The 26,041-nt window shown below is 40.1% G+C and overlaps 2 protein-coding genes and 1 non-coding gene across 4 annotated transcripts; 1 reads left to right on the forward strand and 2 right to left on the reverse strand.

Annotated features, from left to right (window-relative positions):
• Positions 1 to 8,081: 8,081 nt before the first annotated feature.
• On the forward strand, positions 8,082 to 8,163 carry trnas-aga (transfer RNA serine (anticodon AGA)). The gene has a single exon. It is a non-coding gene; the product is annotated as a tRNA-Ser (tRNA).
• A 583-nt stretch (positions 8,164 to 8,746) lies between these two features.
• On the reverse strand, positions 8,747 to 17,834 carry nol11 (nucleolar protein 11). Of its 2 annotated transcripts, none has more exons than XM_027283611.1 (18): positions 17,646 to 17,834; positions 15,876 to 15,989; positions 15,311 to 15,367; positions 14,537 to 14,685; positions 14,330 to 14,387; positions 14,069 to 14,210; positions 13,653 to 13,859; positions 12,754 to 12,830; positions 12,163 to 12,286; positions 11,869 to 11,951; positions 11,368 to 11,433; positions 11,085 to 11,269; positions 10,690 to 10,815; positions 10,337 to 10,579; positions 10,091 to 10,169; positions 9,856 to 9,948; positions 9,467 to 9,574; positions 8,747 to 9,369 (listed from the first exon to the last, which is right to left on the reverse strand). In XM_027283611.1, the coding sequence occupies exons 1-18, from the start codon at positions 17,790 to 17,792 to the stop codon at positions 9,256 to 9,258; spliced, it is 2,172 nt and encodes a 723-aa protein (XP_027139412.1). In that variant the 5' UTR covers positions 17,793 to 17,834; the 3' UTR covers positions 8,747 to 9,255. The 2 variants fall into 2 exon arrangements, with proteins under 2 accessions (XP_027139412.1, XP_019113462.2); XM_019257917.2 differs by having other exon boundaries at positions 11,869 to 11,960; positions 17,646 to 17,833.
• Positions 17,835 to 19,832: 1,998 nt separating this feature from the next.
• LOC109138239 (beta-2-glycoprotein 1) lies at positions 19,833 to 25,350 on the reverse strand. Its single transcript, XM_027283470.1, has 8 exons — positions 25,124 to 25,350; positions 24,460 to 24,636; positions 23,904 to 24,000; positions 23,410 to 23,486; positions 23,040 to 23,228; positions 22,186 to 22,365; positions 21,814 to 22,011; positions 19,833 to 20,356 (listed from the first exon to the last, which is right to left on the reverse strand). Exons 1-8 carry the CDS (start codon positions 25,191 to 25,193, stop codon positions 20,292 to 20,294), a joined length of 1,053 nt encoding a protein of 350 aa, XP_027139271.1. The 5' UTR covers positions 25,194 to 25,350; the 3' UTR covers positions 19,833 to 20,291.
• Between the last annotated feature and the right edge of the window lie 691 nt (positions 25,351 to 26,041).

Raw genomic sequence — 26,041 nt, forward strand, 5'->3', positions numbered from 1 at the left:
TCAAATCAGCCGCACCAAAAATTCAAGTGCGCCCGTATTACAGAATGTATGGAAAATGCAGGTGGTCCATGATACGGAGCGTTTTCAAAATAAAACGGCAGTAAAAACAGACATGCCAAGCTGATTTTCAGACATTAGGCCACATAGTCTAGAAGCTATTGAACTTAAATGCTAATATTTTCTTATGAAAAGGCGTGATGCTTTCATGCTAATTTTGGATGACATTTTGCACCCCAAGACTACGTTTGCTACTCACTGACTTAATATCAAACATTTTGCATGTATCATTTGAGAGGAATTCAGCCTCTGAAAAAAGTTCCTTTTCTGCATTGAAAAAGTGCAATATGCGTGATATTTACACCACTGTAAAATCTCTTTGATCCATAATTTCTGACAAAGGTTCATACACTTGATCTCAGGACCATCCTGACTGTTGAGAAATTCAGCTTCAAAGTTCACATTTTTGCTTGAAGGGAGGATATTATTACTTTTTTTTTTATATATCAGTTTTGTTTATTTGTTCAAAACAAGATTGAAGCTGAACAAATGAAGAGGTTTACACTCCAAACACAGGAAAAACTAAAGCAGCTGAAAACTGAAAACATCATTACAAACCCTCCATGTCTCAGCTCTACATTTGGGAAACAAATAACATCATTCACTAGTAAAATGTGGATACGTGAGCAGGAAGTGAATAGACTGTAGATATAGTCTTCTGAGATCATTGTTGAAGTTGTTTATTCATTGTTTGCAAATAATACGATTCAAGTCACTACTCTCTGCCTGCTGAAGCATTGCCAAGTCCATGTTGATGCACTCCACATGGAACCACCTGCAACAGGTGTCACACTGAATCTTTAAAAGGGCAAATTAAGCTCATGCAAGAATAAACTTTAATATCTAGCCATGATGTACACCAGATAACCATGATCCCCAAAGTAATATTTTGGGATAATATTTGCTTCTTTGAAACACTTAATACAGATACAGTTTTTTTCATATTTGTAGCTCTTTCTCTAGATATGGTGATGGCTTCACAGTATGATATTTTGGTTGGATATTTTTGGTATCAACATTTTTTAGGAATTATGGGTCAAAGAGATTTTACAGTTAAGTAAATATTGCATATAATGCCTTTTTAATGCAAAAGAAAGAACTTTGAGACTGTATTTCTCAAAAATTATACAGTAAATATGCTTGATACTGAGTGATTGAACAGTCAGGATGGTCCTGAGATCAAGTGTATGAACCTTTGTCAGAAATTATGGGTCAAAGGGATTTTACAGTAGCGTAAATTTTGTGCATAATGCCTTTTTTCAATGCAAAAAAAGGAACTTTGAGGCTGAATTTCTCAAAAAATGATACAGTAAATATGCTTGATACTGAGTGAGTGAACAGTCAGTGTTCTGCCCTGAATATGTTTTATATGTTAAAAGACTCTAAGTGGCTAGATAACTTTCCCCGTCTCACTTCAAGGGAGAACATTAAACTAAGAGAACTTAGTGACCTGCTCATGGAGCTGCTCTCAGCTAAAGAAGATGGGTACTTACCTGGACTCAGTTACCTCGACACACCCATTGTTGAAAAGTTACCTCCAAATCCACAAGAAAAATGGCTGTCTATTGGGTCAAGATATAATAATATGGAGTTTGTTATCCCCCATTCTCTTTCTTTGCTGATTTTGTCAGTAGTGAGGCAAAGGCCAGAAATTATCCCAGTTTTGTCTTGATGAACAGCAGTCACACTCATTACCGTAATGAAGTCGCTGACAGAACGCAAGAAGTTACTGAAAGATCACAGACGATGTTTTAGGTGCTGCTCTGCTTCTCACTTGGCCAGAGAATGTCCTGTGGAGCTACTATATAAATGTAATGAGTGTGAGAGTGACTGACACTGTACAGCCATGCATCCAGACTCCAGCTTCTCACCAGCAGTGTCTGCAACTGAGTCAGACACAACAGCAAAACAACCCACCTCCAGAGATAACATCAAGGTGTACTGAACTGTGGAGAAGGCCTCACTGCACGTTTGCATGCAAAAATATGCTTGGTGCAAGATTCCCGCAAGGACAAAAAGAACGCTCAGTCAAGATGTATGCTATCCTTGACCAAAGCAATCGCTCACTGGCTAGAGCCGAGTTTTTCTAGCTCTTTGGTATCCAAAGCAGCCCTTCACCCTACCTGATGAGAACAAATCAATGGGCCCCACAATGCACCTTTTGCCCAGCGTTTGGATTTAGGCTGGGTGATAGTGGGGGAGGTCTGCATTGACAGTGCTCACAAACCTACAGTAGCTGTCTTTAAGACCAACGTCCTGCAGAATGGATGTCCATCTTATCTAACACCGTGTCAGAACACACATCCGCATTAAAGACACGGTGAGCTACGGCAGGCAGCACAGGCTCCACCCATCTGTCCAGCTGTCCTACTGTCAATGTGCCTGCTGAAGACAAACTAGGGCACGGCATGTTTATGAGAACAGAGAATGATGAAAAACCTGCTTTGTCTTTCGAAGATGAAACATTTCTGGAGCTTATGCAGAAGGAGCTCTGCAGAGATGAAAAGAACAGCTGGATCGGCCCACTACCATTCAGGTCACCCAGACCACGCCTTCCAAATAATCGTACTCAAGCCCTCTCCCGCCTCCACTCTTTGCAACATACACTGAACAAAAATCCTGAAATGAAAGAACAGTTTGTTACCTTTATGGAGAAGCTCTTTAAAAATGGACACGCTGAGGAAGCCCCACTCCTCCCCGAGAATGCAGAGTGCTGGTACTTACCCATTTTTGAGTGTATCACCCCCAAAAGCCGGGTCAGATACGGGTTGTATTTGAATCGAGAGCACAAGAAGGTAGCATCTCCCTCAACAACGTCTTACTTTCAGGCCCTGACTTGAACAGCTCCCTCCTTGGAGTACTGCTTAGGTTCAGAAAGGAGCTTGTTGCACTTACGCCTGTTATGTTGCATGAATGGGACACTGAGCTCCCTGCAGACAAGTTAGCAAGTGGGAAACATGGAGAGAATCATTTAAGGATTTCAGTAACCTCCGTATTCACTGCTTTTACATTCAGCGCTCTCTCACCACTGCCACATACACAGAGTTGTGTCTTTTCCGATGCTTCCAACTGGGCTATAGGGGCATTAGCTTACCTAAGAGTTGTCATGACGGACGGGTAGTGTAGAGTAGGCTTTGTGCTTGGAAAGGCAAAGTTAGCTCCTCAACCAGAGCCCACCATTCCTCGCCTTGAACTATGTGGAGCTGTGCTGGCAGCTGAGATGGCTGAACTGATTCTCGACGAGCTTGACCACAAGCTAGATGCAGTGAGATTCTACTCTGACAGCAAGGTTGTCCTCAGCTACATACATAATGACTCTTAAGCAATATTTTGTATATCGTGTTCACTGTACTGTGGACCAGCTCTATACCCTTAGTGCGGTTCTGGAGGGTGCATGGGAGTTCGCCCAACCAGTCTACATGTGCTTTGTGGACCTGGAGAAGGCGTTCGACCGTGTCCCTCGGGGAGTCCTGTGGGGGGTGCTCCGGGAGTATGGGGTTCCAGGCCCATTAACACGGGCTATCCGGTCCCTGTACTCTCGGTGCCAGAGCTTGGTCCGCATTGCTGGCAGTAAGTCGGACCTGTTTCCCATGAGAGTTGGAGTCCACCAGGGCTGCCCTTTGTCACCGGTTCTGTTCATAACCTTTATGGACAGAATTTCTAGGCGCAGCCAGGGCGTTGAGGGGCTGCGATTCGGTGGCCTCAGGATTGGGTCGCTGCTTTTTGCAGACGATCTAGTCCTGTTGGCTTCATCGGAGCGTGCCCTTCAGCTCTCTCTGGAGCAGTTTGCAGCCGAGTGCGAAGTGGCTGGGATGAGAATCAGCACCTCCAAATCCGAGGCCATGGTTCTCAGCCGGAAAAGGGTGGAGTGCAGTCTCCGGGTCAGGGACGAGATCCTGCCTCAAGTGGAGGAGTTTAAGTATCTCGGGGTCTTGTTCACGAGTGAGGGAAGGATGGAACGGGAGATCGACCGGTGGATCGGTGCGGCTTCTGCAGTGATGCGGACTCTGCACCGGTCCGTCATGGTGAAGAAGGAGCTGAGCCGAAAGGCAAAGCTCTCGATTTACCAGTCAATCTACGTTCATACCCTCACCTATGGTCACGAGCTTTGGGTAGTGACCGAAAGAATGAGATGGCGAATACAAGCGGCCAAAATGAGCTTCCTTCGCAGGGTGGCTGGGCTCTCCCTAAGAGATAGGGTGAGAAGCTCGGCCATCCGCAAGGAGCTCAGAGTAGAACTGCTGCTCCTCCGCATTGAGAGGAACCAGTTAAGGTGGCTCGGGCATCTTGTGAGGATGCCTCCTGGACGTCTCCCTGGTGAGATGTTCCGGGCACGTCCCTCCGGGAGGCAGCCCCGGGGAAGACCCAGGACACGCTGGAGAGACTACGTCTCTCGGCTGGCCTGGGAACGCCTTGGGGTCCCCCTGGGAGAGCTAGCAGAAGTGGCTGGGGAGAGGGAAGTCTGGGCTTCCCTGCTGAAGCTGCTGCCCCCGCGACCCGTATCTGGATAAGCGGGAGAAGACGGACGGTAAAGTTGTCTTGCGTATACGTGTTCACTGTATACGCAGGACAACTTTACCTCAACAGTGGCATTATGTGCCTACGGATCAAAACCCGGCTGATCTAGCCACCAGGTCTGTGCCAGCATCACAGCTCACCAACAGCATGTGGTTTATTGAACCAGAGTTCCTCCACAAACCACGTCTGGCTGAAGTGCATGGGTTCTTTAAGCTTGTGGATCCTGAAACAGACACAGATCTGAGACCTCAGCTTACCACCCTCGCTATTCACATAATTGAATATAAACTTACCTCTGGACATTTCCAACGCTTCTCCACTTGGGAGTCTTTGCTGAGGGCAGTTTCATTCTTGATCCACCAATCTCACTTATACAGGTCTGACTCGCAGACTACATGCAAAGGATGGCATCATTGCAACAAACCTCATACCCCAGAGGAGCTGGCAGCAGCCAAGCTGGCCATACTCAAGTCTGTCCAAAGGGACACTTATCCAGAAGAGTATGCTGCACTACAAGAGAGTAGAGCAATTTCAAGTTTAAGTCCAAACCCGAACCTTGATCCTTTCCCGTGTGATGGTCTCTTATGGATTGGGGGATGGCTGAGACATGCCTCAATAAATCCAGAGGAGAAAAGCCCAATCATTCTCCCAGAACAGAGTCATGTCACAACATTACTGTTGAATCATTACCACTAGGGATGCAAATTATCGTTTAATTCATTAATCGTTAGTTGATTGACCTTATCGATCGATTAACGATTAACTGATAAGTGGCTTTTTTCCTGTGAACATACATTTCTCACGGTCTCTTTAACATAAAGCAAAATATTGCTTATATACTGAATAAAACGTGCATGTTATATTCCTCAACTAATGTTTTATTGTACCAGTTGTGATACGGTACAGATATGGCATTTAACCAAAATAAATTCTGCACAGAAAATTGAAATACATAACAAAAATAATGGCTCACTGGTGCACTGGCTCACCTGTTGCATGTGAAACATTAAGCAACATAAAATATTTTTTAAAGCTATACAGTATGGGCCTAGCCTACACAATATTAAGCCTACATATAATTATCTGGTAAAATACTTGCATGAAAAACTTGAAACATTAGCAGCACCACTTATAATCTCCCTTGTTCTGAGAACAGTAACAGTAAGATTACTAGCCCTGGAAACTTACAGTAACATGTAGTACTGAACACAGTTTAAATCATCCCTGAGGAAGGTGACAGTAAAATTAGAGGGCCTCTAGAAAATTCCCGCAGAAATTTTGAGAGTGACGAGTGGGCTGTTGCCAGGGGTCTGTATTCAAACAGCACACCTCAAATAGTCATTTTTAACATGTTTATTTAGACACAGGAGCACATTAGCATGTTAGCAATTAGCATGTATTTAATTCTTAGTGGCTAATACTAATTGCTAGTGCGTCAGCACGTCAACGCGGCTGCAGGTTTTGAAGGTGGTATCTTAGCGAACTCGTAGAGCTGCTTGGTATCTTAGCGAACTCGTAGAGCTGCTGAACTTAAACGTAGTACCGCAGAGTTTACACTGAGCGTCTTTGTCATCATTACTTAGTTTGAAATGCTCCCATACTCCGTTTGGACCGCCTCATGTTTGCGTGCCGAGTCTCTGGCCGCGTTACGTTCAGGTTTTCAGATTAAGCAATGGCACCCTCAACTGGCGACACCATAACATTTCACTGAAAAAACTCCTGTGGGAAATGGCCCTAGATTCAGTTAACTTAATTAATTTAATTTAATCAATTAAATTATTTTCGACAATTAACCGATAGTCGATTAACTGTTTACATCCCTAATTACCACATAAAAGTGGAACACCAAGGGTGACAATTCACTGAAGGGTCAGTCAGGGCTGCAGGCCTGTGGATTGTTGCTGGCAAGAGGCTGATACCTGTGGATTGTTGCTGGCAAGAGGCTGATAAGTTCAGTCCTTCATCACTGTATTACCTGCCACAAGCTGAGAGGAAAACTTGGGGTACAAAAGATGGCTGATCTCCCTCCGGAGCATCTAAGCTTGTCACCACCATTCACATATGTGGGACTAGACGTTTTTGGGCCCTGGAATGTGGCCACCCAACGCACCAGAGGTGGTGCAACTCAGATGCATGAGCACTAGAGCTGTGCATGTGGAAGTCATAGAGTCTATGGATTCCACTAGAGCTGTGCATGTGGAAGTCATAGAGTCTATGGATTCAAAGGCAAAGGTTTTTTGCTTTGAGAGGGCCAGCAAAACAGCTGAGGTTGGATAGAGGCACAAACTTTGTTGGAGCCAGTTCTGAACTGGGGATGAGACCAGGTCATCCAAGTCAAACCAACACTTTAAGGTACCTACATGAGAACGGTTGTACATGGGTATTCAACCCTCCACATGCATCTCACTGGGGAGGAGTGTGGGACCAGATGATCAGTGTAACACGGAGGATACTTGACTCCATCATGCTGAATGTCTCAAAAATGACACAGTAAATATGCTTGATACTGAGTGAGTGAACAGTCAGGATGGTCCTGAGATCAAGTGTAAGAACCTTTGTCAGAAATTATGATCAAAGGGATTTTACAGTAGCGTAAATACTGCACATAATGCCTTTTTTCAATGCAAAAAAAGGAACTTTGAGGCTGAATGTTTGATACTAAGTCAGTGAGTAGTTAACATAGTCTTGAGGTGTAAAATGTCATCCATTGTCAAAAAATAGTATGAAAGCATCAAGCCTTTTGAGAATAAAATTAGCATTTTAGTTCAATAGCTTCTAGACTATGTGGCCTAATGTCCATGGGCGGACTGGGACAAAAAATCGGCCCTGGCATTTTGGACCAGAGTAGCCCACAACAACCCAGCACGTCGGCCCACCACGGTATTGCCAGTCCGTCCCTGCTAATGTCTGAAAATCAGCTTCGGATCACATTGGCATGTCTTTACTGCCTTGGAATAACGGACGTTTTATTTTGAAAATCGAATGTTTGCTGGCTCCGTATCATGGACTACCTGCTTTTGCCATACATTCTGTAGTACGGGCGCACTTGAAATTTTGGTGCGGCTGATTTGACCACGAAAAGACGAACGACTTACTTGACCGCAGTCTTATATTGGCCAGTAAACTGAAATACAACAAGACCGGTGATGAGATTCTTCATAATAAACCTGCACTGTTGTAACGATGTAAGACATTATTTAACCAGAGAGCAGCAAATGAGTGGTCCGAGACACCCCTCACTCTTGACTTTATTATATATCACCCCTTGGGCTTGACTTAATGAGTGAGAAACATTAGTTTCAGTCTTGTGTTTTATCCTTAGCAGTTAAGTTATTTCAAGAATACACACAAGACAGCCGAAACATATGTTCACCTGGTAGCGTTCGCCAGTCGAAACATAGCTATGCAATTTTTAATCGCTAACATTATCAGAAGAAAAATTTAACCGAAATAAATTCATATATTAGTTCGTTTATAATGGTATCCTGACACATATATGTCTGACTGTTGTCGTGGCCGAGTGGTTAAGGCGATGGACTAGAAATCCATTGGGGTCTCCCCGCGCAGGTTCGAATCCTGCCGACAACGAATCTTTATTTTTTTCCGATGGTAAATCGATGCAATGAACCAACACAGCGAGCTGTCGGTAGCCCACATAGCTAAACCAACGAGTTCGCAATAGCTATACGTAGCTAAATACGCCACAGTAGCATTTTAGCTCGTAGCCATCTATTCATTGGAAGCAAGTAATATAGTTTAAACATTTGCTAAATGTTGTTCCTGTGTTAATAGCGTTAACAACTTGTTAACCAAATACCTACATACTGTTGAACTGACTCTTAAGATTATATTTAGCTTAATTCTGAAGGCCCCCCTTGTAGATTTATTTTTCTTCATACCACTCATCTCATAACTCTCCCAGTAAAGTCAAAATGTCTTATAGTAGGTCAGCGGTGTGGGTGATTATTTTCAGTTACTGAATCAGGCCATGGGTGTGTTCCTGAGCAGCATGAGAGGAGTTGAACCACAGCTGCTGGTTAATGTTAAAAGTACTACACCGACTCAAACGTCGCTTGCACAAGAACCTATTAACAAATACAAATTACAATCACCTTTTGTTGTCCAAAGTGCAAGTTTCAGAAGTAATGACGAAAAGAAACAGTGACACGACTCAAAGTTTTCTCATCGTTATATATTTGTATTCAAAATAAAAGGATTTCCTGCAGAATACCTTGTACAAAGTCACAGCTGACGGATTCACAAATATTCAGTTGTGTTAGGACACATACAAAAAAAGAAAAACAGCCATTCACTCTCATGGTTAAATGTTCAAAAGCAGAGTCCCTTTATGAACTTTACAAACTACTGCCTTATTGTTGTATTAGCCAGCTTTTGCATGCATATTACAAACCCATTATTAATCAGTTTGGCATTTGAACAGACAGAATTGATGCAAACCATATCACCTGGTCAAAGACCATGAGCTTAATAAGTTTAAAACATGGTTTAAAGGCTAAATTACCTTTGTTTCATATACAGTAAAACTCTGATGGCTAGCATCTGTGCCAAAACACATTGAATATTATACCATTTGTAAGAAGTATACAACCTTGAAACCACTACAGGTAAAACGTAAGAGGACAATATGCTCAATGATTTATTAAAAGTATACACATTGTTCTAAAACAGCTCAATGACTTCGATGGAGTATTGTCCGACATCCTTATTCACTTTCATCTTATTGAGTTCTTGGAGGCTGCCCTCGATCTTCCCAAGCTCAGAAACAAGTCTCACCTGAGGACACAAAAAGGCATTTTTATTTATTTCTTTTCACAGAATATTTAACATTTAGCCAATTAAATAGCAGACAGAAGGGAGGACTGTTTATTACCTGGGATTTAACAAAGCTGTGTAGGTTCAGCAGTAAGCTTTTGGCCTCTGGAGTCATGACTAGCACTGTGAAATTGGCATCCAAGAGCAAGCATACCCAATCCATGATCTATAATCGAATGCAAGAGAAAAAAATGGAGTTAGTAATTTAATTATTTTCAAACTAGATTGACAAAACGGTTGCATTCCACTTCTTTTAACAGCTATTTTGTGATAAGCAATAGAAGTTGGAAACTTTTTCATGCTACCGCACATAGTTCAGGTCAAAATGTGACTGACAAACTGCCAGCAAAATACTTTTTTCTGCCCCCAGACTTGTCGCTTAATGCGCCCTGGTGTGACAGACAGTGTGTGGCCACCCTAATTATCTAGTTAAACACTGGTACAGACCTGAGTCAGACTCGGTGATCTCTGGCCGTGCCTGTGTGGGTAAGTATCTTGGGAAAACTTTTGGTAAAGGAACTGCAGGTACTGGAGGAAGAGCTGATTGGATGAGAAGGAAAATGGACATAGTAAACACAGGCTATTTAAGCATCCATTACAGTTAGTATTATTAAAAAAAAAATGTATAGAGTCAGCTGCTTTGAAAAATGAATGAGTGCTGGAAAAACTAATTGTTACTCACAACAACATGTTGAGAGCAAAGATCTTTTAGGTGTGGGAGGAGGAAAGTGTCACTGTACGCCGTCCGCAAGACCTCATTTCTGTGCAGCCTGAGTTAAGATCTTGTATCCCACATCATAATACACCAAAATGTTTGCAATTATGCCATTTGACTGCAATATTAAGCTTGTTACTGATATACGACACATAAGACAATGTAAAACAACAAAATGGTGAAAGAGAGCGTTGTTGTGTACTGAAAGGATACAGTAGAACAGCCTTATGTAATCCCACTGGACAGATTTGCTCTGGAGGAGTTGAGAGCTTCTCCTCGTCTTCTGCTCTGGTTTTAATGACAGTGCCACCTCCACTGAGGGCGTCCCCGCCACAGGAGGTAGGGCTGAAACCGTTCTGCAAGCCACCCTGGCCATGTTCCCTAGCGATCAGGGTTTCCATGAAGGCAACACTCTCAGGCTCCAGGCTCGCTTTCTCTGCATCGACGTCTGGCATACTGCAAGATGTCGAAGAACAAGGCTAATGAGCAGATTATTAAACTGCAAAAATCACTTTTATCAGATGAGTTCCAAACTCAAAATACAATTAAAAAACTATTAGTTTTACCTGATAAAGGCTTTGAGACAAGCACAGGTAACAGCTTCTGGGATGTCGGGGAAGAATTGCAAGCAGAGTTGACACAGAAAGTAATCCTTCCTCTCCAGGGCCAGGAGCACAAGGTCAGGACAAACACTGTTGAGGGCCATGATGGTAAATCGTCACATTTAACAGAAATAACACTTACCGATTTAATTAACTCTCTACCAGTATAAAGAAAATCAGTCAATTTATTAATGGTTTCTGCATCATTATGCAAACAAACTCAATTATAACATTTGCATTGAAATGCAGGTTCTAAGTACAGTAATACATTATGCAGACTGAAGGTGGATTAAATAGTTCTGAGAGTCAAGATTTGAACTGTTCTGTTAATCACCCATGAAAAATAATGTCTTACTGACCTGTGGGAGAGGGACTGGGTGTGCACTAGCTGTGCCAGGATGCTCGGGGTGTAGAAGGCTTGATCAGCCAGGCTCCGGGACACAAGGGTTGATGCTAGCTGCCCCACTGAGGGCTGCAAGTCCTGTATGTCTGCCCTGGAGATGAGCCCCTCCACCTCTTTATGGACCTCTTCAGCTGGTGCCTCCTGTACGAGAAAAGTAAAATATTTTGTTATTATAATATTCCTACATATTTCCAGTATTTATGATATGATTTATGATCAATAAAAAGTCCAAGATTTACCTTAATGAGCTCCAGAACTTGATCGATTGTTAAACTAGGTGCTGATTGGCTCTTACGGGTTGTTCTCTGCATGGAAAGAAGAATCAAGCCATATAAACACCATACCAGTGAGAGGAGCATTACTGAACCATCACTCTTCAGGTGGCACTACATTCAGACCCACAGTGAATTTACGGTTTACAAAGATTGTGCCACATCACACACAACTGATGCTTTTAATTGTGGGTACATGTTTATTCAGCAATGTCATACACTTGTGTTTGAGGAGAGACTTAAATATAATTCGAGTTATCTTAATAAATAAATCTAAAACGCAATACAGTAGCCATGTTTTGTTGCAATATTTTCCCAGAAATTACTCCAAATTACAATCAAACAGAGTCCTTTCTTATTAGTACTACTTGTTTTGTCATACACTGTTAGCCAGTTTAAGGCACAGTGCGTGGCACTGATGAATCACACCATCTTTCTGCCTACAAAAGGTCCTTTATTTTGCCTTACCGTCTTTCTGGTCTCCACTGTTCTCGAGGGTTGAGCTTTGTCTCCATGCAGAATGTTATTCCAAGATGGCACAGACGCCAGAGCTTTGGACTCTGTACGAGACAGAAAATAAACTGACTATCATCTCTACATTTCCAGTGTGTATGTTGACATAATACAGTAATGCAGCAACAGCATCAACACTATTTATTTATGTTCAATCAGTGCATTCAGACATAAAACATTTTAGTCAGATGTCATCTGTTGCAAAAAGTTACTATTCCTACAGTAGCAGTACTACTTGTTTTAGCTCACCTTCAGTCTTAGCCTGTCTTAGTTTTCCAAGAGCAGCGGCCAGGGAAGATTTGGGACACTCATATGGAATAACAGAGAGGGTTTTCCCATGTGGAATGAATAACTTGTTGGAATAAGTCCAGAGCTAAACCAGGGGAATAAAAGACAATTAATACAACCAGGAGTTAGCAGCACAAGTTGACAGATTAAGAGTGATAATATAGAAAACACAATTGGTCTATTTATGTGTCAGTTTTAAAGTTGTGAACTGCCATAAAGTTGTGAGGAGGGACAGAGAGCCCCATCACAGTGGAGAGCAGACACAATGTTCTACCAAAGTCATACAGTCCTCCATCAGCACCCAGCAGCTGGAAGGACAGGGAACCTTGGCCTGCAGTATTAATAAAAATGCGAGAAGCCTGAGTGGGTGGTTCGTGCATAGTTTTAACCTCAGCAGTACACACTGGTGAGTGTCCTGCATGAGCTCTTGGGCCCGGCCACAAACATGGCTAAAAATCATTAACATTTATTCATCCACTGATCATAAAACAGAAACATTAGGAAAGCTTAGCTTGGTGGTTTATTTGCGTTTAATACACCAAGCATTCCTACCTGTCCGTAGATTTTACCCGCCATCTCTTTTCCTGCCTGAAGTGTCTGGAAATTGGTATTCCAGATGCAGAGGAAGTCTGAAAAGAGCCATTCAAGAACAACACACTCACATCAGATACCTGAGTCACATAGCTTCACTCATCATTCTGTTTCATTATTTCTAGCCTCAGACTGTTAGCTTTGTAATTACTTTAGTTCTAATCATTTGAACCAATACATTTATTTTTACTTCTCAAACAGAAAATCCTGTTATTTCCTCACAGCACAAGATGTGCACACTAGTCAGTCATCGGACAAAAAAAAAAAAAAAAACACTATTGTATTAAGTGAAGCCTCCTAGCCCTGTGTTTTTTGTCATTTTTATTATTTAAAGTGTGAAAAGTTAATAAAATGTCTAACTGGCCAATAAGATCAGAAAATACTTTTCCAGTATGAACTTTTCATATTTAAAACATTTAGGACACAACTCCAGGGTTGTACATGCTGACATAACAATATGGCTTCCTGAAAGCCTTGTGGTGTATCCCAGATTGACTTAATTAAGATCCGTCGCGCTTCAAACGCGAGAACTCCCCAGTTTTATTGCCATGAAAACCATCTAGAAGCTCAGACTAATTGCATCTTAAAACCTTAAACAGATATGCCACGGCACACAACAAAGTGTGTCTCCTGCTGTGCTGCTGACAGCAAAGAGTCAATCACAGTGGGCTGACAGTCATCACTGCCTTCTGCTTCATGATTTTGAGACTGTAAAGGTTACAGCATGCAGTGCTGTTGCACAAAAGTGCATTGATTCAACTGACAAAATCTTCTCAACTGATGACTCCAATAATCGACTTTCATGAGGCAGCCGTAGTGTCAGCAGAGCACTATAAGCAGTGTAATTTAACAGCATTTACCTTTACCAACTCCAGCAGAGGGGTGTGGAACCCCGACAACAGCTACATGGGCTTCATCCAGGACCAAGGCTGATGCTGCCTCCAGCAGACCTTCACCGACAGCAAGACCCAACAGCAGGTTACGAGGCAGCGGAAGCGCTTGGGCCCCATCATCAGTCCCTGGGCTCCGTAGAGATACTACACTCTGGTAAACATGACCATTAGGGTCTGGATGGCAGGAAAATGAGACAAAGGGGTAAAAAGGTGGAAAAGATTAGAGAGAACTGAACAGAATTGACAACTATTAAACTTGTCTTGCATTTAACATCCTGCATTTGTGCTCCACATTGTATGGCTCCATTCATCTGAAACGATTAACCCTTTAAAAACCTCACAAAACAAAACTAGCCTGATGTTAAAAATGTTTTCAGGCTTACAGAGGTAAAGCAGCTGGATGTGTTTGTCCCTGTAGGAGGCAGAGAAGCTGAGCGGAGAAAGACCGGGCTCCTCTCTCTCCAGTCGGTACCTCTGTAGGGTGTTGGGATTCAGTCTCTGCAGGTAGAGGAAATTCTCTCCTTTCTGTGGGAAGACAGTGACAGCCATTACAGACAAAGAATCCTCTAGTCATACCGGCAACAAAGAGTTGATGCACAGCAAACAAGGACAGAAAGAATTATTTATTTGTTCAGTTCAGTTACCTGTTCAGTTGTGAAGATGACAAACTGTTGTGACTCTGCCGCTATGTTGGTGCTCCACCTGAAGACAAAAAGAATCATCAACAACACACTCATCAGACTGCAGCACAGTACAGCCAATCGGCTCATTTCAAGATTTTAACTTTCATTGTCTATATAAATGTGATGTGCAAATGTGCAAGTTGGCCCGTGAAGCTTAGTGATACTGACCTAATGGTCTCTTCTTGAGCCAGGACTTCCTCTATTGACTGCTGAGGAGCAGAAAGGAGAGAGTCCAAGAGTCTCACAGCTCCTCTCTGGAACAAAACCACAGGCTGCCCTCCAGGTACACAGTGGACCCTCCAGACATCTGATGACACCTGGAGAGGATAGGAATGAGAATTTGTCCTGTTTTAGTCACAAATCTATGGAGGAAACTATCAGATTAAGAGACATTCTAAATGGAAATCATCACTGTAGTTAGGAGGGGATTGTTGTAATACCTTGTTGTAAAATAAATGATAAATTTACCTATTGATTGGAACAGAAATAAAGGGTTACACCAACTTCCTTGTGACCAGAAGTCACATCATCAACTATCTTTTGAGTTGATTTGCAGCAAAATACTAAAATATTCATATAGTATGTCAAGCAATCAAGTAACTGACACGTTAAGCTTTCAGCAGTGAAATGGTATAAAATAAATGTCTTAATGTAGTTCAATAGTCACCATAAATGCATTTGAAGGGAGACTGTCCAACAGTGTGCACCATTATCCACAATAGTGTGATTCATCACATCTCACTCCTCTCTGTGACAAGAGGCTTTTCACCTCATCTTCAAAGTGTGACCATTTGGAACAAGGATCAAAATTTTCTGGCTACCCACATATAATGGTGAGTACACAACTTTTAAACATTTCTGGCTCTCACATCAGACTACACACATACACGTAAAAATCATTTCAAGCATATCAGGGCCGTAAACAGCCATGTTCACACTTACAGTTGCTTTGAAGGTTTTATCTAAGATTATGTCTTCTTCCTTCCAAACTCTGATCACCTTAAAAACAAAAACACAAACAGATGTTATTTGTGACTATGTCAGGCAGATATGTCTGAAAGTTCATTTAGAGACTACATTTGATGCATAAATAATAGATGGGGGGTCTTTTTTAGACATCACATAAAATTAGGGAGGCCAAACCTTTGAAAAAGGTATGATTGTGTAGGGAACTAGTAACCATCTGGACCAATTGCACATTGCCTAATGTAGACAATTTGGTGAGAGAATGAAATCGTGCAAAAGAAGGGTAAACTCACTACAATTTACAACTTGAAGAGCAACATTTTAGTCATGACTTTTTCAAATAATTCAGTGCTGCACATCTTTATTTGTAAAAAAAAAAGTTAAAGTATAGTTTGTATGTTTTAAATAAGAACTGATTTTTGACCAATTTCAGTCTGACAGTTTATAGACGGTGCTGTAAACAATGCAAGCGCCTCCTTTTTATAAACCTGTGTGTGCCTTTCTCCACCATGCCTCTACAGGAATGACTGTAAATGTCTACCTTGCCGTCGGTGACTGCCACATATTCTTTGGTTTGTGTGTTGTAGACAGCTGAACAGGTCAGGGTCTGTCCTTGTTTCACTGTCCAGCTGCTCAGCGGCTTCTGGTCTGAAACCTGTCAGAACAACAAAAAGAAGGTAAACTACAGAATAAAATAAAGAAGGTACAAAAGGTCTTAGATTAGATTCAGGGTTCCCACACCTTTTTCATGAACAAATTCAAGCACCTTCAAGCACCAGTTTTTCCATTTTTCCAGCACCTTTAAATAGGTAGCCTACTAGTTGTGTTTGCCATGATGGTCACGGGAAGTGCAGCGGTGCCACTGTATGGCATAATAATATGGGTCTAATTAGCATTATTTCATATGGTGGTAGATTGACTGTTTTGATTTTTAACTAATTGTGAATTGGCTTGTATTCTCAGCTTGTGAGCGGTGTATTGTGTAACTACCATAGCGCAATAACAGTGACAAATGCCTGAAGGGGGCTAAAGTATGTCTATCAGCAGACGAGTAATTTCTTTTCAGTGTGTGGAAACCTTTCACAGCAAGGACCATCACACAGACCCAATCCACACTTACTGCCCCTGTCCATTAACAAGATACATGCTAGTGCTGCTTGATGATCAACCAGTATGCTTTGCACCAGCCCCAGGAAGACAAAATACAGACAAGAGACACTCATGATTTACTGGAATGTAATGTAAAAATCCGCCTACATGTTTCGGCCAGCATGTTGGCAGTCTGTTTATTTTATATGTATGGCTGAGTGTGGGATCTCCATGCTGAAGATCACATTATCTGTCTATTTAAGTGTCAAGCTACGTGTTGAAATAAAGTGTGAACTGGTGAAGGACTGACATGTTTAAAGAATTCAAATTAACTTTACGAAAACACGAAAAGCATTTGCGCGCAACCACATATCCACTATTGAATTAATACAACTTTCCCCAAGCAGGGAATGTCAATTTCAGTTTTTTATTAACAAATAAAGTCTACTGTTATTTCTGGGCAGAACACCAAGCGAGTATGATAACTGAGTTCTGCATGTGAAGGCATCGGATCAAGCGCGTAGCCGTTTAGGAAACATTTTTGTTTTCTCTTGGTTTATTAAGATAGACATCACACAAATTTCAAGCATTTTCAAGCACTTCACAAAAAATTCAAGCATTTTCACAACCTTGAAAACACTGAATTGAAATTCAAGCATTTTCAAGGAATTCAAGCAGCCGTGGGAACCCTGTAGATTAGATATACTTTATTCATCCCATGAATTATATAAATAATAACTGCAAGGTATAAGTGAAATAAAATAGAAAAAAAATTGCAAAGAGGTCTTCCTTCACCTCTTTCTACAAAACAAACGATTGTTGAGTCCAACTCTGAAAGTTAACACTCACTGAAAAGCAGCTGAGTAAGTTATTTATGGCCAGGTATAATCGTTATAAATAAATAGGTGCATGCACGCTGAGCCCAGCCATTCAAAGCTATCACTGGTTAGCAAAATGTGTGTGATACAGTGGATTCAGCGAACACATGCCTGTTTTTGTAGCCTGTCATGATGTTTACTCGAACTCATGCGACCCTTACTTTACAACTTTAAGTGAAAACGAGGCGCTAGCACAGCTAAGCTTGTGTCCTGTGCGTCCTGGTGGTTTCTGTCACTGCTAAGAAGACCAGTCGAGGATGCCAGCACGAGTTGCACAGGTCTCACATATCAGCTGGCCCCGCTTCAAAGAGCCTCTCCTTTAAAAAACAAACGTTTAACGTTACCTTGTACAACGTGACAGATCTGGTCGAGTCGGTGACGACGACATGGTCGCTGTCTCTCTCCGTTTCGACCCCCTGAATGCCTGAGTTTGACAGAGTTTGAGCTGGAACAAGTCCGCACAACGTGTAGCCCTCATACAGCGCGGCCATGCTGGACGAGAAGAAAGTGGAGCTCGTGGGATCTCGCGAGAAAAGACGCACGTTTGTCAGCGGCGACCGGAAACACGAGACTGCTCACTGGTGCAGACTCTTGTTTTGTTCAGATGTTTGTTGTCATTTTATGCGACATGTGGTGCAGGACATGTAAGAAAGCGACAGACCAGCAGCAGTCACTGATGATTTGGGAGTTTAGGATTGTGTGAGACTGTCTGTCTGTGCTAGTTAGTTAGCCAGCCACGTCAAAATAAGCGGCTTAACCAGCTTTATCTTCAGCTGTCTAATTAGATAGCCATATTAAGTTTGCACAGTGTAACGAATCAGATTGCTATTGTACGCTATTCTTTTGGATTGTGTGTTGGCAATGCTTAGGATGAATTTAAGTTCATTGTATATGCGGTGTATAGCCCAGGTCTAGGGCTCTTATTGTGGAAGGTATAAAACCGGAAGTTGTGGTTTCTGAATGCGTTGCACCATAGAAGTACAAGGTTCATTTAAGGAAACTTAAAGATCTAGTGTGTACGTTTTTATTGGCAGGAATTGAACACAGTATTCATTAGTATATTTCCATTAGTGTATAATAACCTGAAATATAAGAATCATTTCTGTTGTCTTAAAATGAGCCTGCTATATCTACAGTGAGAGCGGGTCCTCTTCCACGGAGTCCGCCATGTTGAACTGCCATTTTTCTACAGTAGCCCTGAGCAGACAAACCAAACACTGATATGATTTTTGGATTTTTATGTGAATTTCCCTTCCTATCTGCTTGGAAGGAGAGGATGAGACATGAGAGAGTATTCATTTGGTTGCAATCTGCAACTTCACCACTAAGTGGCACTAAATCCTACACACCAGACATTTTAATTCACTGTGCATTGCCAAATGACTCAGTAAACAACTCAGTAAAGCTTACACTAACGAAGAAAATGTAGGTCAGAAATTATAGCCACACCGTGTGTACCTCTGAAATGATAGGAGGAGCCATCAACTTCAGGGCCGCCGCAAAAGTGAAGCTGTCTAGTGAGTATGAGGAAAAGAGGGTGGATGAACTTCATGTTGCCTCCACACACACAGAAGTTATACTATCAGATTGCTACTGAAGAGTTGTTTTATACTTAGCCTTTCTTTAGTCTCTCTCAGTGTCTATCAAGTTCAAGTTTATTTTTATGTAATAACATAATGTGGAAGTAAAACTATAGACTCCCAACTCCTTCAATTGTTCTGTAACATATGCATATACATAATATAACAAGATAATTACATTCCATCTATCATTTGTTAAGACTGACGAAAACGTCAAAATCTTCACCTCTTCTGTGTTCTTTGCATCTTCGGTCTTCTAAGTTAATTTCATGATTGCTTGCTGAAGTCAAGTAGCATAAGTTAACAGTGTGCAGATACCAATGGCCCATATTTAGGTGAGTTAAATATGCAAAAGTAGTCTTACATGTCACTGTTTATAAGCAGTTATTTCATAGACTGTATAAAAAGATGTATCCTTTTCTGGATGGGCTGCTTAAATACATACATAAAACATAAATTAAGACTATATACTTCTCCACCACTGCATATAACCACATTGTTTGTATCACTATGTCTGCATGAGCAACACTTTGCACTCATTAACTATCATGACCTAACTTGCCCGCCACAAACATGGATGGTTGTTAAAATAGATTTGTTCCACTGTCTTATAATAACATCCTGTATAGGCTTCCATGTTCCATGTCTCCATTGGAAACAATATCCTTCAAAATCTTAACACAACACACATTGGTGCAAAATAAAACAAAATAAGACATAATAATTGTAAGCTTGGAAAAAAACAACCCATAGCTCATAGCACAGGGCTGACACACAATGGACCTCTTAAGATTTTGCTGAGACCAATGAGGGTTTATATACTATTATGATGCCTATCACAAGTGAGTGACTTTTGTGTTGTTATGTTCTGTTTGGTGCAAGAGATTTTAAAGTAAGTGTGAGAGAGCCTAGTAATTTAATGTATTACCTTTCAAAATCATTGACACTGGAGACATTGGAATATGATTTATTTCATATGAGATTAAAAAAAAGTATTTTACTCATTACAATATTTTTAGACCACTTCACCCTCGGCAGTAAAAAATGATTTTGTCAATACAAACTAAAAACTAATAAAGTGTGCATGCAGTGCGTCATTACTTTAATAATAGAGATTTCTGCTTGTGGCTACAGTTAATGCATTGCCATACATCACATTCACTGAACTTGTCAACTATCCGTCATATATTGTATTTGGCATCTTTTATTTTTATAAAATTGATTCGCCAAAGTAAATCATCAACAGAAAAGAAAGTAACAGCATACATAATACATTTCTTAATCAGGGCAGAGTCAGATAAAAGACAGCTTCAGCCAGACCATATTATTATCTGAAAGAGCAGAACACTACCTTTTTCATATTGCAGTAGTTTAATCATTTAATCATCAGGCAAGGTATCTGCTGCTGTTTCAGCACTGTGTGATTTCTGATGGAAGCGAACTTGAATAAAGATTATAATTAATACCACTCGGTTCTAGAAAAGACAGAGAGAGAGAGAGAGAGAATAGGTTAGAATATGTCCACATACTGTAATACAAGTACAGATCCTTAATAATTGAAGTCTACGATGATCATTCATTGAGTCACAGAAAAACCCTGGCCTTGCCCTTCCCTTACTTCATTTGTAGCTTGTTCTTCGCACCTTATGTGTAGTCTGAATGTTGCAGCATTCATTTTGTTTTGCACCAGAGACCAGGAGAAACACAATTTTGTTCCTCTATATGCTGTACTCCGCTGGATATCCTTGTCTATTCATATGAAACTCTTATTTGTAGGAGACTATAATCTGTAATAGTATACATTTTTTGAAATGTATTCTATAATGACAATACTTGCTACTGCACTCTTCTTATTTTGGGTGATGGGAACACTCTGCACACACTGTTCCATCAATTAAATGAATTAATACAATATTACTTTCCTGCTTATGGGAAAATAACATGAGTTAATTGATTCGTTTTTCCTGTTGCTGAATATATATATAATATATATATAAATAACCAAATAGCCCACAGTCAGTAAGTCTTATCTATTTTGTTCATTACAAACAAAATTATATGAAATGAATTGCAGAAGCAAATTGTTTTATTGTGATTAAGCCCAGAAGAAATTTAGGCATTAATAATTTACTCCCACATATAAGTGGATTACCAACCTAGCAAAAAGGCCTCAGATCACCCAAAGACCCCGGGTTTATTTTGCCAGTTCGTTAGAAGTGGAGCAATGCAATGAAATAACCAAACATAGCTAAAAATAGTTAAAAAAAAAAAATCTTTAATTTTAAATTTCTGAAATAAATTGAACCCAGAAGACAATAACTGGGCTATGAACCAGTTGTTTCAATCAATTTATTTAGAATTTCTAAACATTAAAGGTCTAGTCTTTAGGATTTAGTGGCATCTAGCAGTGTACTGCAGATTGCAACCCCCTCCACTCAAAGCATGCAGGAAAACTTGGTGGCCTTGAAATGCATGTAAAACACAAAAGGCCCTATCTATAACCACTGTTTAGTTTGTCTGTTCTGAGCTACTGTAGAAACATGGTGGTTCAACATAGCAGACTCTGATATAAAATTATTAGAATTATAAGGGAACAAAAACATAACTATTCTTATTTTCAGGTCATTATACACCAATGAAAACAAAGTTATTAATATATTATATTCCATGTCTTCCATAATCTGTAAATGTAGCCCCCTAAATCTTACACAATGAACCTTTATATTCATTAAATGTGATAACTGGAGTTAGAAATGAGGAATTAAGCAACTTTACTTAAAAAGCTGACACTAATGTCTTAGGCTGTGAGGCTCAGGAGTGATAGTAATGTGACAGAAATACATAAATAAATAAACAAAGCCTATCTAGTGTTCTGGCTACCAGGCTTATGCTCTTTATGATATATTGTGTTTTTTCATTAAATATTCCTTACCTTCAAAGCAGTCAGGGGTTTCGAGTCTTCCATCGATGCACTGGCTTTGCACTGTGTAACCACAGTTCCGGGCCTTGTTCATGCAGTAGAATGAGACAATTTCTTTGTGCAGGACTTTGTTTGGACTTAGGTCTTTGATCCAGATTTTTCGCCCTTTGTAGAGTATCCTTCCTCTCTGTATGCTAACACTGCAAGGAGCTGTAGGGAAGGCAGAAAAAAACATTATACTGAAAATATAGTGGTGTACTGTTTTACAGCTACAAACACTGTATACTACAAACAAGCCTATTCACCTTGCAAAATCACCCAAGAAATGCAGCTATCACCACGATTTCTCATGTAAAATTGCTGTAATATTGGTTGTAACCTTACCCTTGCAGGATGGCTTTTCAGACCATTTCCCATCCTGCTGACAAACAATTTGGAAGCTTCCTTCAATTTCATAATCTCCATGGCAGCCATATTTGACGGTTTCCATGTAGTCATAGTCTCTTGGTGAACTGCTTGACATGTAGCCTCTGTCGATGTTCTCTGGTGGAGGGCAGGTCACCACTGTAAAGGGAACGAAATACTTACTTTATTAGAGATGTCATGTTGTCTGCCATTATGTGTTTGTTATTATTTTTCAATTGCTTGCCAATTATACCACTGTTTTCCATTTTAAAACGTTTTTTAGAAAAATTCCCCTCAAGGTGGAGAAGACCAAATGGCATCCACCTAAAATTGTTTTGCAGACTGTTTTGTCTGTGTGTCTCAATATATATTAGAAACATACATGGTGCCTAATAGCAGATATATGTCATTAATGAAATATTCACCCAGTCTCATACTGCATGTGTAAACCAACCATTGCAACCAGCCAGTGCTTGGGAGTATTTGGCTAATCACATGGTTTTGCAATGCTCAACAACTTCAGCTGTCCACTGGATGTCCCCACATATCTCTGAGTCAGTGTGATTTGCTGATTTTCTCTCAGAACAAAGGGCAGCCAAAAAAGCTTGAAGCTTCAAATTTAGAAATTGCAGAAAATCTAACATTTTAATTTGTTAAGTATTCTATATACTATAGCAATATAAGGTGGAAACTACACAATTATAAACCTTGTGGTGAGTTTAAGACTGAACTTTGAATCTCAGTTTTGAAAAGAAGAACTGTGTGATCAGAAAATACCTCTTGCAATGCTCCAGTAACTTCTCAAGGTATTATCTTTAATATTTCTAACCTACCTCGACATTCCGGGGTCTTCGTCCAAGTGCCACTGAGAGTGCACTCTGTCCTTGGATCTCCAAACAGTACATATGGAGGCAGGCACTTGTAGGTCCCATGGACACCGTAATCAGTAGTATTCCCGCTGATTGTCTTGTCATAAATTATCATTCCAAACTCTGGGATCGGAGCGAGGCCGCATGTCACAGCTATGAGAGAAAAGACAGAAAATACCAATTTATGTGTATTGGCAGATAATGTATGACTGTACCGGATGAGTTTGTTTATCTTTTAATTGTTTATAATTGTTTATAGAAGAACAAGAACAGAACTTTAGCGACATAAATTAGAAGAATTTTTATTATTTTTTTAATGTAGTGGATTACATACGTATGCACTCTGGTACTGCTGTGCTCCATGTTCCATTGGCAAGGCACTCAGCAGAGTCAGATCCAATCAAAATGTACCTGTGCAAAGCAGCCATGTTAGTCAACTTATGCTTATATTGCAAATAAGTAGACAAAACATGAGATGTTTCACTGAAATCATGAATCCAAATATTGGTAGGTCAGAGAAATAATAATTGTAGTAAGATGCACATTGACTTTGGTCACCACACCTTCACCTATATGCTAAAAAAAAGCTTGGCACCAAAAAGCATGTTTTTAGTTGAGAACTTTGTTTGTTGTGTATGATGGCAAAAAAGAGAACTTAAATATATGGGTAATTGGTTGTAATGGCACCAGTGGAAACAAATTACATACAAATAAAATATATTAAATTATAACTACCTGTGTATTATGGAGAGCAAGGTAGCTAAGAGAGGCTGAGAGATGATATTGATACTTGTCAACAAGAAATTCAATAAGATTTTCCCAGTTTACCCTTTATCACAAGTATAGTTGATAGTGCTCTGGTACACAACATCCTCATAGTATAATTCTCCGTTAGATGGTGGGTCAGGATAGGGGCACCGTTTTGCTGTAAGAGAGGTTACAGAACAGAGAACACATGTAAATGGAAAGCTTTGCTTTTTGTGAATAATTCAAACATGGAATGACATGTTTGCTGTCTTTGTTGTAGAAGACAACCTCACTGAATTCATGTTGTGATCTAGTCGTGTAAACTGTGCAAACATTTATTTTGCCATAGTACAGAGTACAAATAATGCAACCTTAAGTCCTGAAATACTATTCATGTACTAAAGCAGGAACAGAGGAAATTTACCGATTTGTAAATGCAACAATATGTACTTATCTACATATTTATGATACCAGAGAATAGTAATTAGAAACTGGTAGAAAATGTTCAAATTGCTTTTGGATAATAATAATTTTTAATATTAATGAATATTTCTTTAAAAATGTTGATGTGTTCTAGAAAATTACTTCACTATTAAACTTAAAAAAAAAAGGTTTGACAAGATTAATGGGAACCCACGCATGCAAAATAATTTGGTTTTTGTCCATTCTCCACTGATCAAGCAAGCAATCGTCCGAGGGCCCGACACGGGGGTGTATCCTTGTTTACAGGACAGCGCTAACTCCACACCGGGGTTAAAGAACCTCTGGACCCCATCCAAATCAATGTTGCCATCCAGCTGAGGCCTAAAACACACTGCAAGAACAAATAGATTTAATAATAATTGTGTATTAAAAATTTCAATAGATTTACATTATCCAGCTAACGTTCCAATTCTGTCATTTGAACAGGTCTGTGTTATTACAGACAGGAATTTAACTACTCACTGATCTTAAGTGCCATGCAGTCATGTGCTGTCTCTGAAATAGAGGAACTGTTTGTGTGTGTATGTGTATGTGTATACTGTTAAGCAGTATGACTGAAGACAACAGTAATGTGTCACAAAGAACATTCAGTTTAAGTATTTTATATGGACAGGACAGAAAAACAGAAACATAGCATAATGTTGGAAAAACAGCAGACCATTTATAGCAACAACACATGTAATCCTGTATCTAAAATCAACATAATCATTACATAAACGGCTAAATTCATTTTGAATCTGTGTCTTGTAAAATAAAAGAAATTACCTGATGCTAAAGCAATATAATGTCAGATAGAAGCTAGTAATAATAACAAATACCATGCTCTTGTCCGGATGTCAGGCTGATAAAAAATACAAATTGACACAACAGAATCAAAATGCGTTCCATCTTTTGTTGAAATGTTCAGATGTTCCAATTCTCTCTTATGGTCTCTGGTTCAAATATCAAATCTTCTGTCTCCTTCTCCTGCTGCTGTTTGCGTCCCTCGGAAAGTTAACAGATAACAGAGGAGCAGCATGAAGTAACAGCTCACTGCTGATTTGTGTGTTTTTTTCTTTTGGGTGTTTTTTTTGGTCTTGTGACATTTTACTGGAAGTGACACAATCCACAAGGTTTCTGCATTGCTGCAATATTGTATTGTGAAACAACAAATGTACTCTCCCTTTTAAAAAGAAAAAGCCATTTGGTCTCATTTTGCTCTTACTTAAATCTTTTTCAAGAGCTTAGTGTCAAGCCACCATCATTGCCAATAACATGCTTAGTGCCTCATGCAACACCATAATGAAAACAAAAATGCCTCTTACAGAGGTATTATCAAGTCTCAGAACCATGTAAGGTCTAAGTTACTGTAAAGAAAAAACTGGTACAGGATATTATGGCAGATTTGATATCATTTTTCATATTCCAATAAATATAAAGCCATGCAGTAATTCAGATTACTATTTACTACTTTACATTTACTATGTACCTTAACTATTCCTTTTATATTTCCATTTACAACTTTTATGGAGCTTGTCCAGGCAATTTCATCCTGAGAAGCACTAAAGTGACATAAGCTGAAATCTACAGAGGCAGACACTGTAAACTCACATGCACACAAACCTCACTGAATAAAATCATGCAAGTTAAAAGTATAAAATATATAAAACTATGATATTCTTACGGCCTTGCTCTTTATGTCATTTTGTGCCATTGTCTTGAGGGCGTTTCACCACTCACCACTTCATCGTTTACAC

The sequence above is a fragment of the Larimichthys crocea genome, chromosome X (genome assembly GCF_000972845.2).
Source record: "Larimichthys crocea isolate SSNF chromosome X, L_crocea_2.0, whole genome shotgun sequence".
NCBI classification, from domain to species: domain Eukaryota; kingdom Metazoa; phylum Chordata; class Actinopteri; family Sciaenidae; genus Larimichthys; species Larimichthys crocea.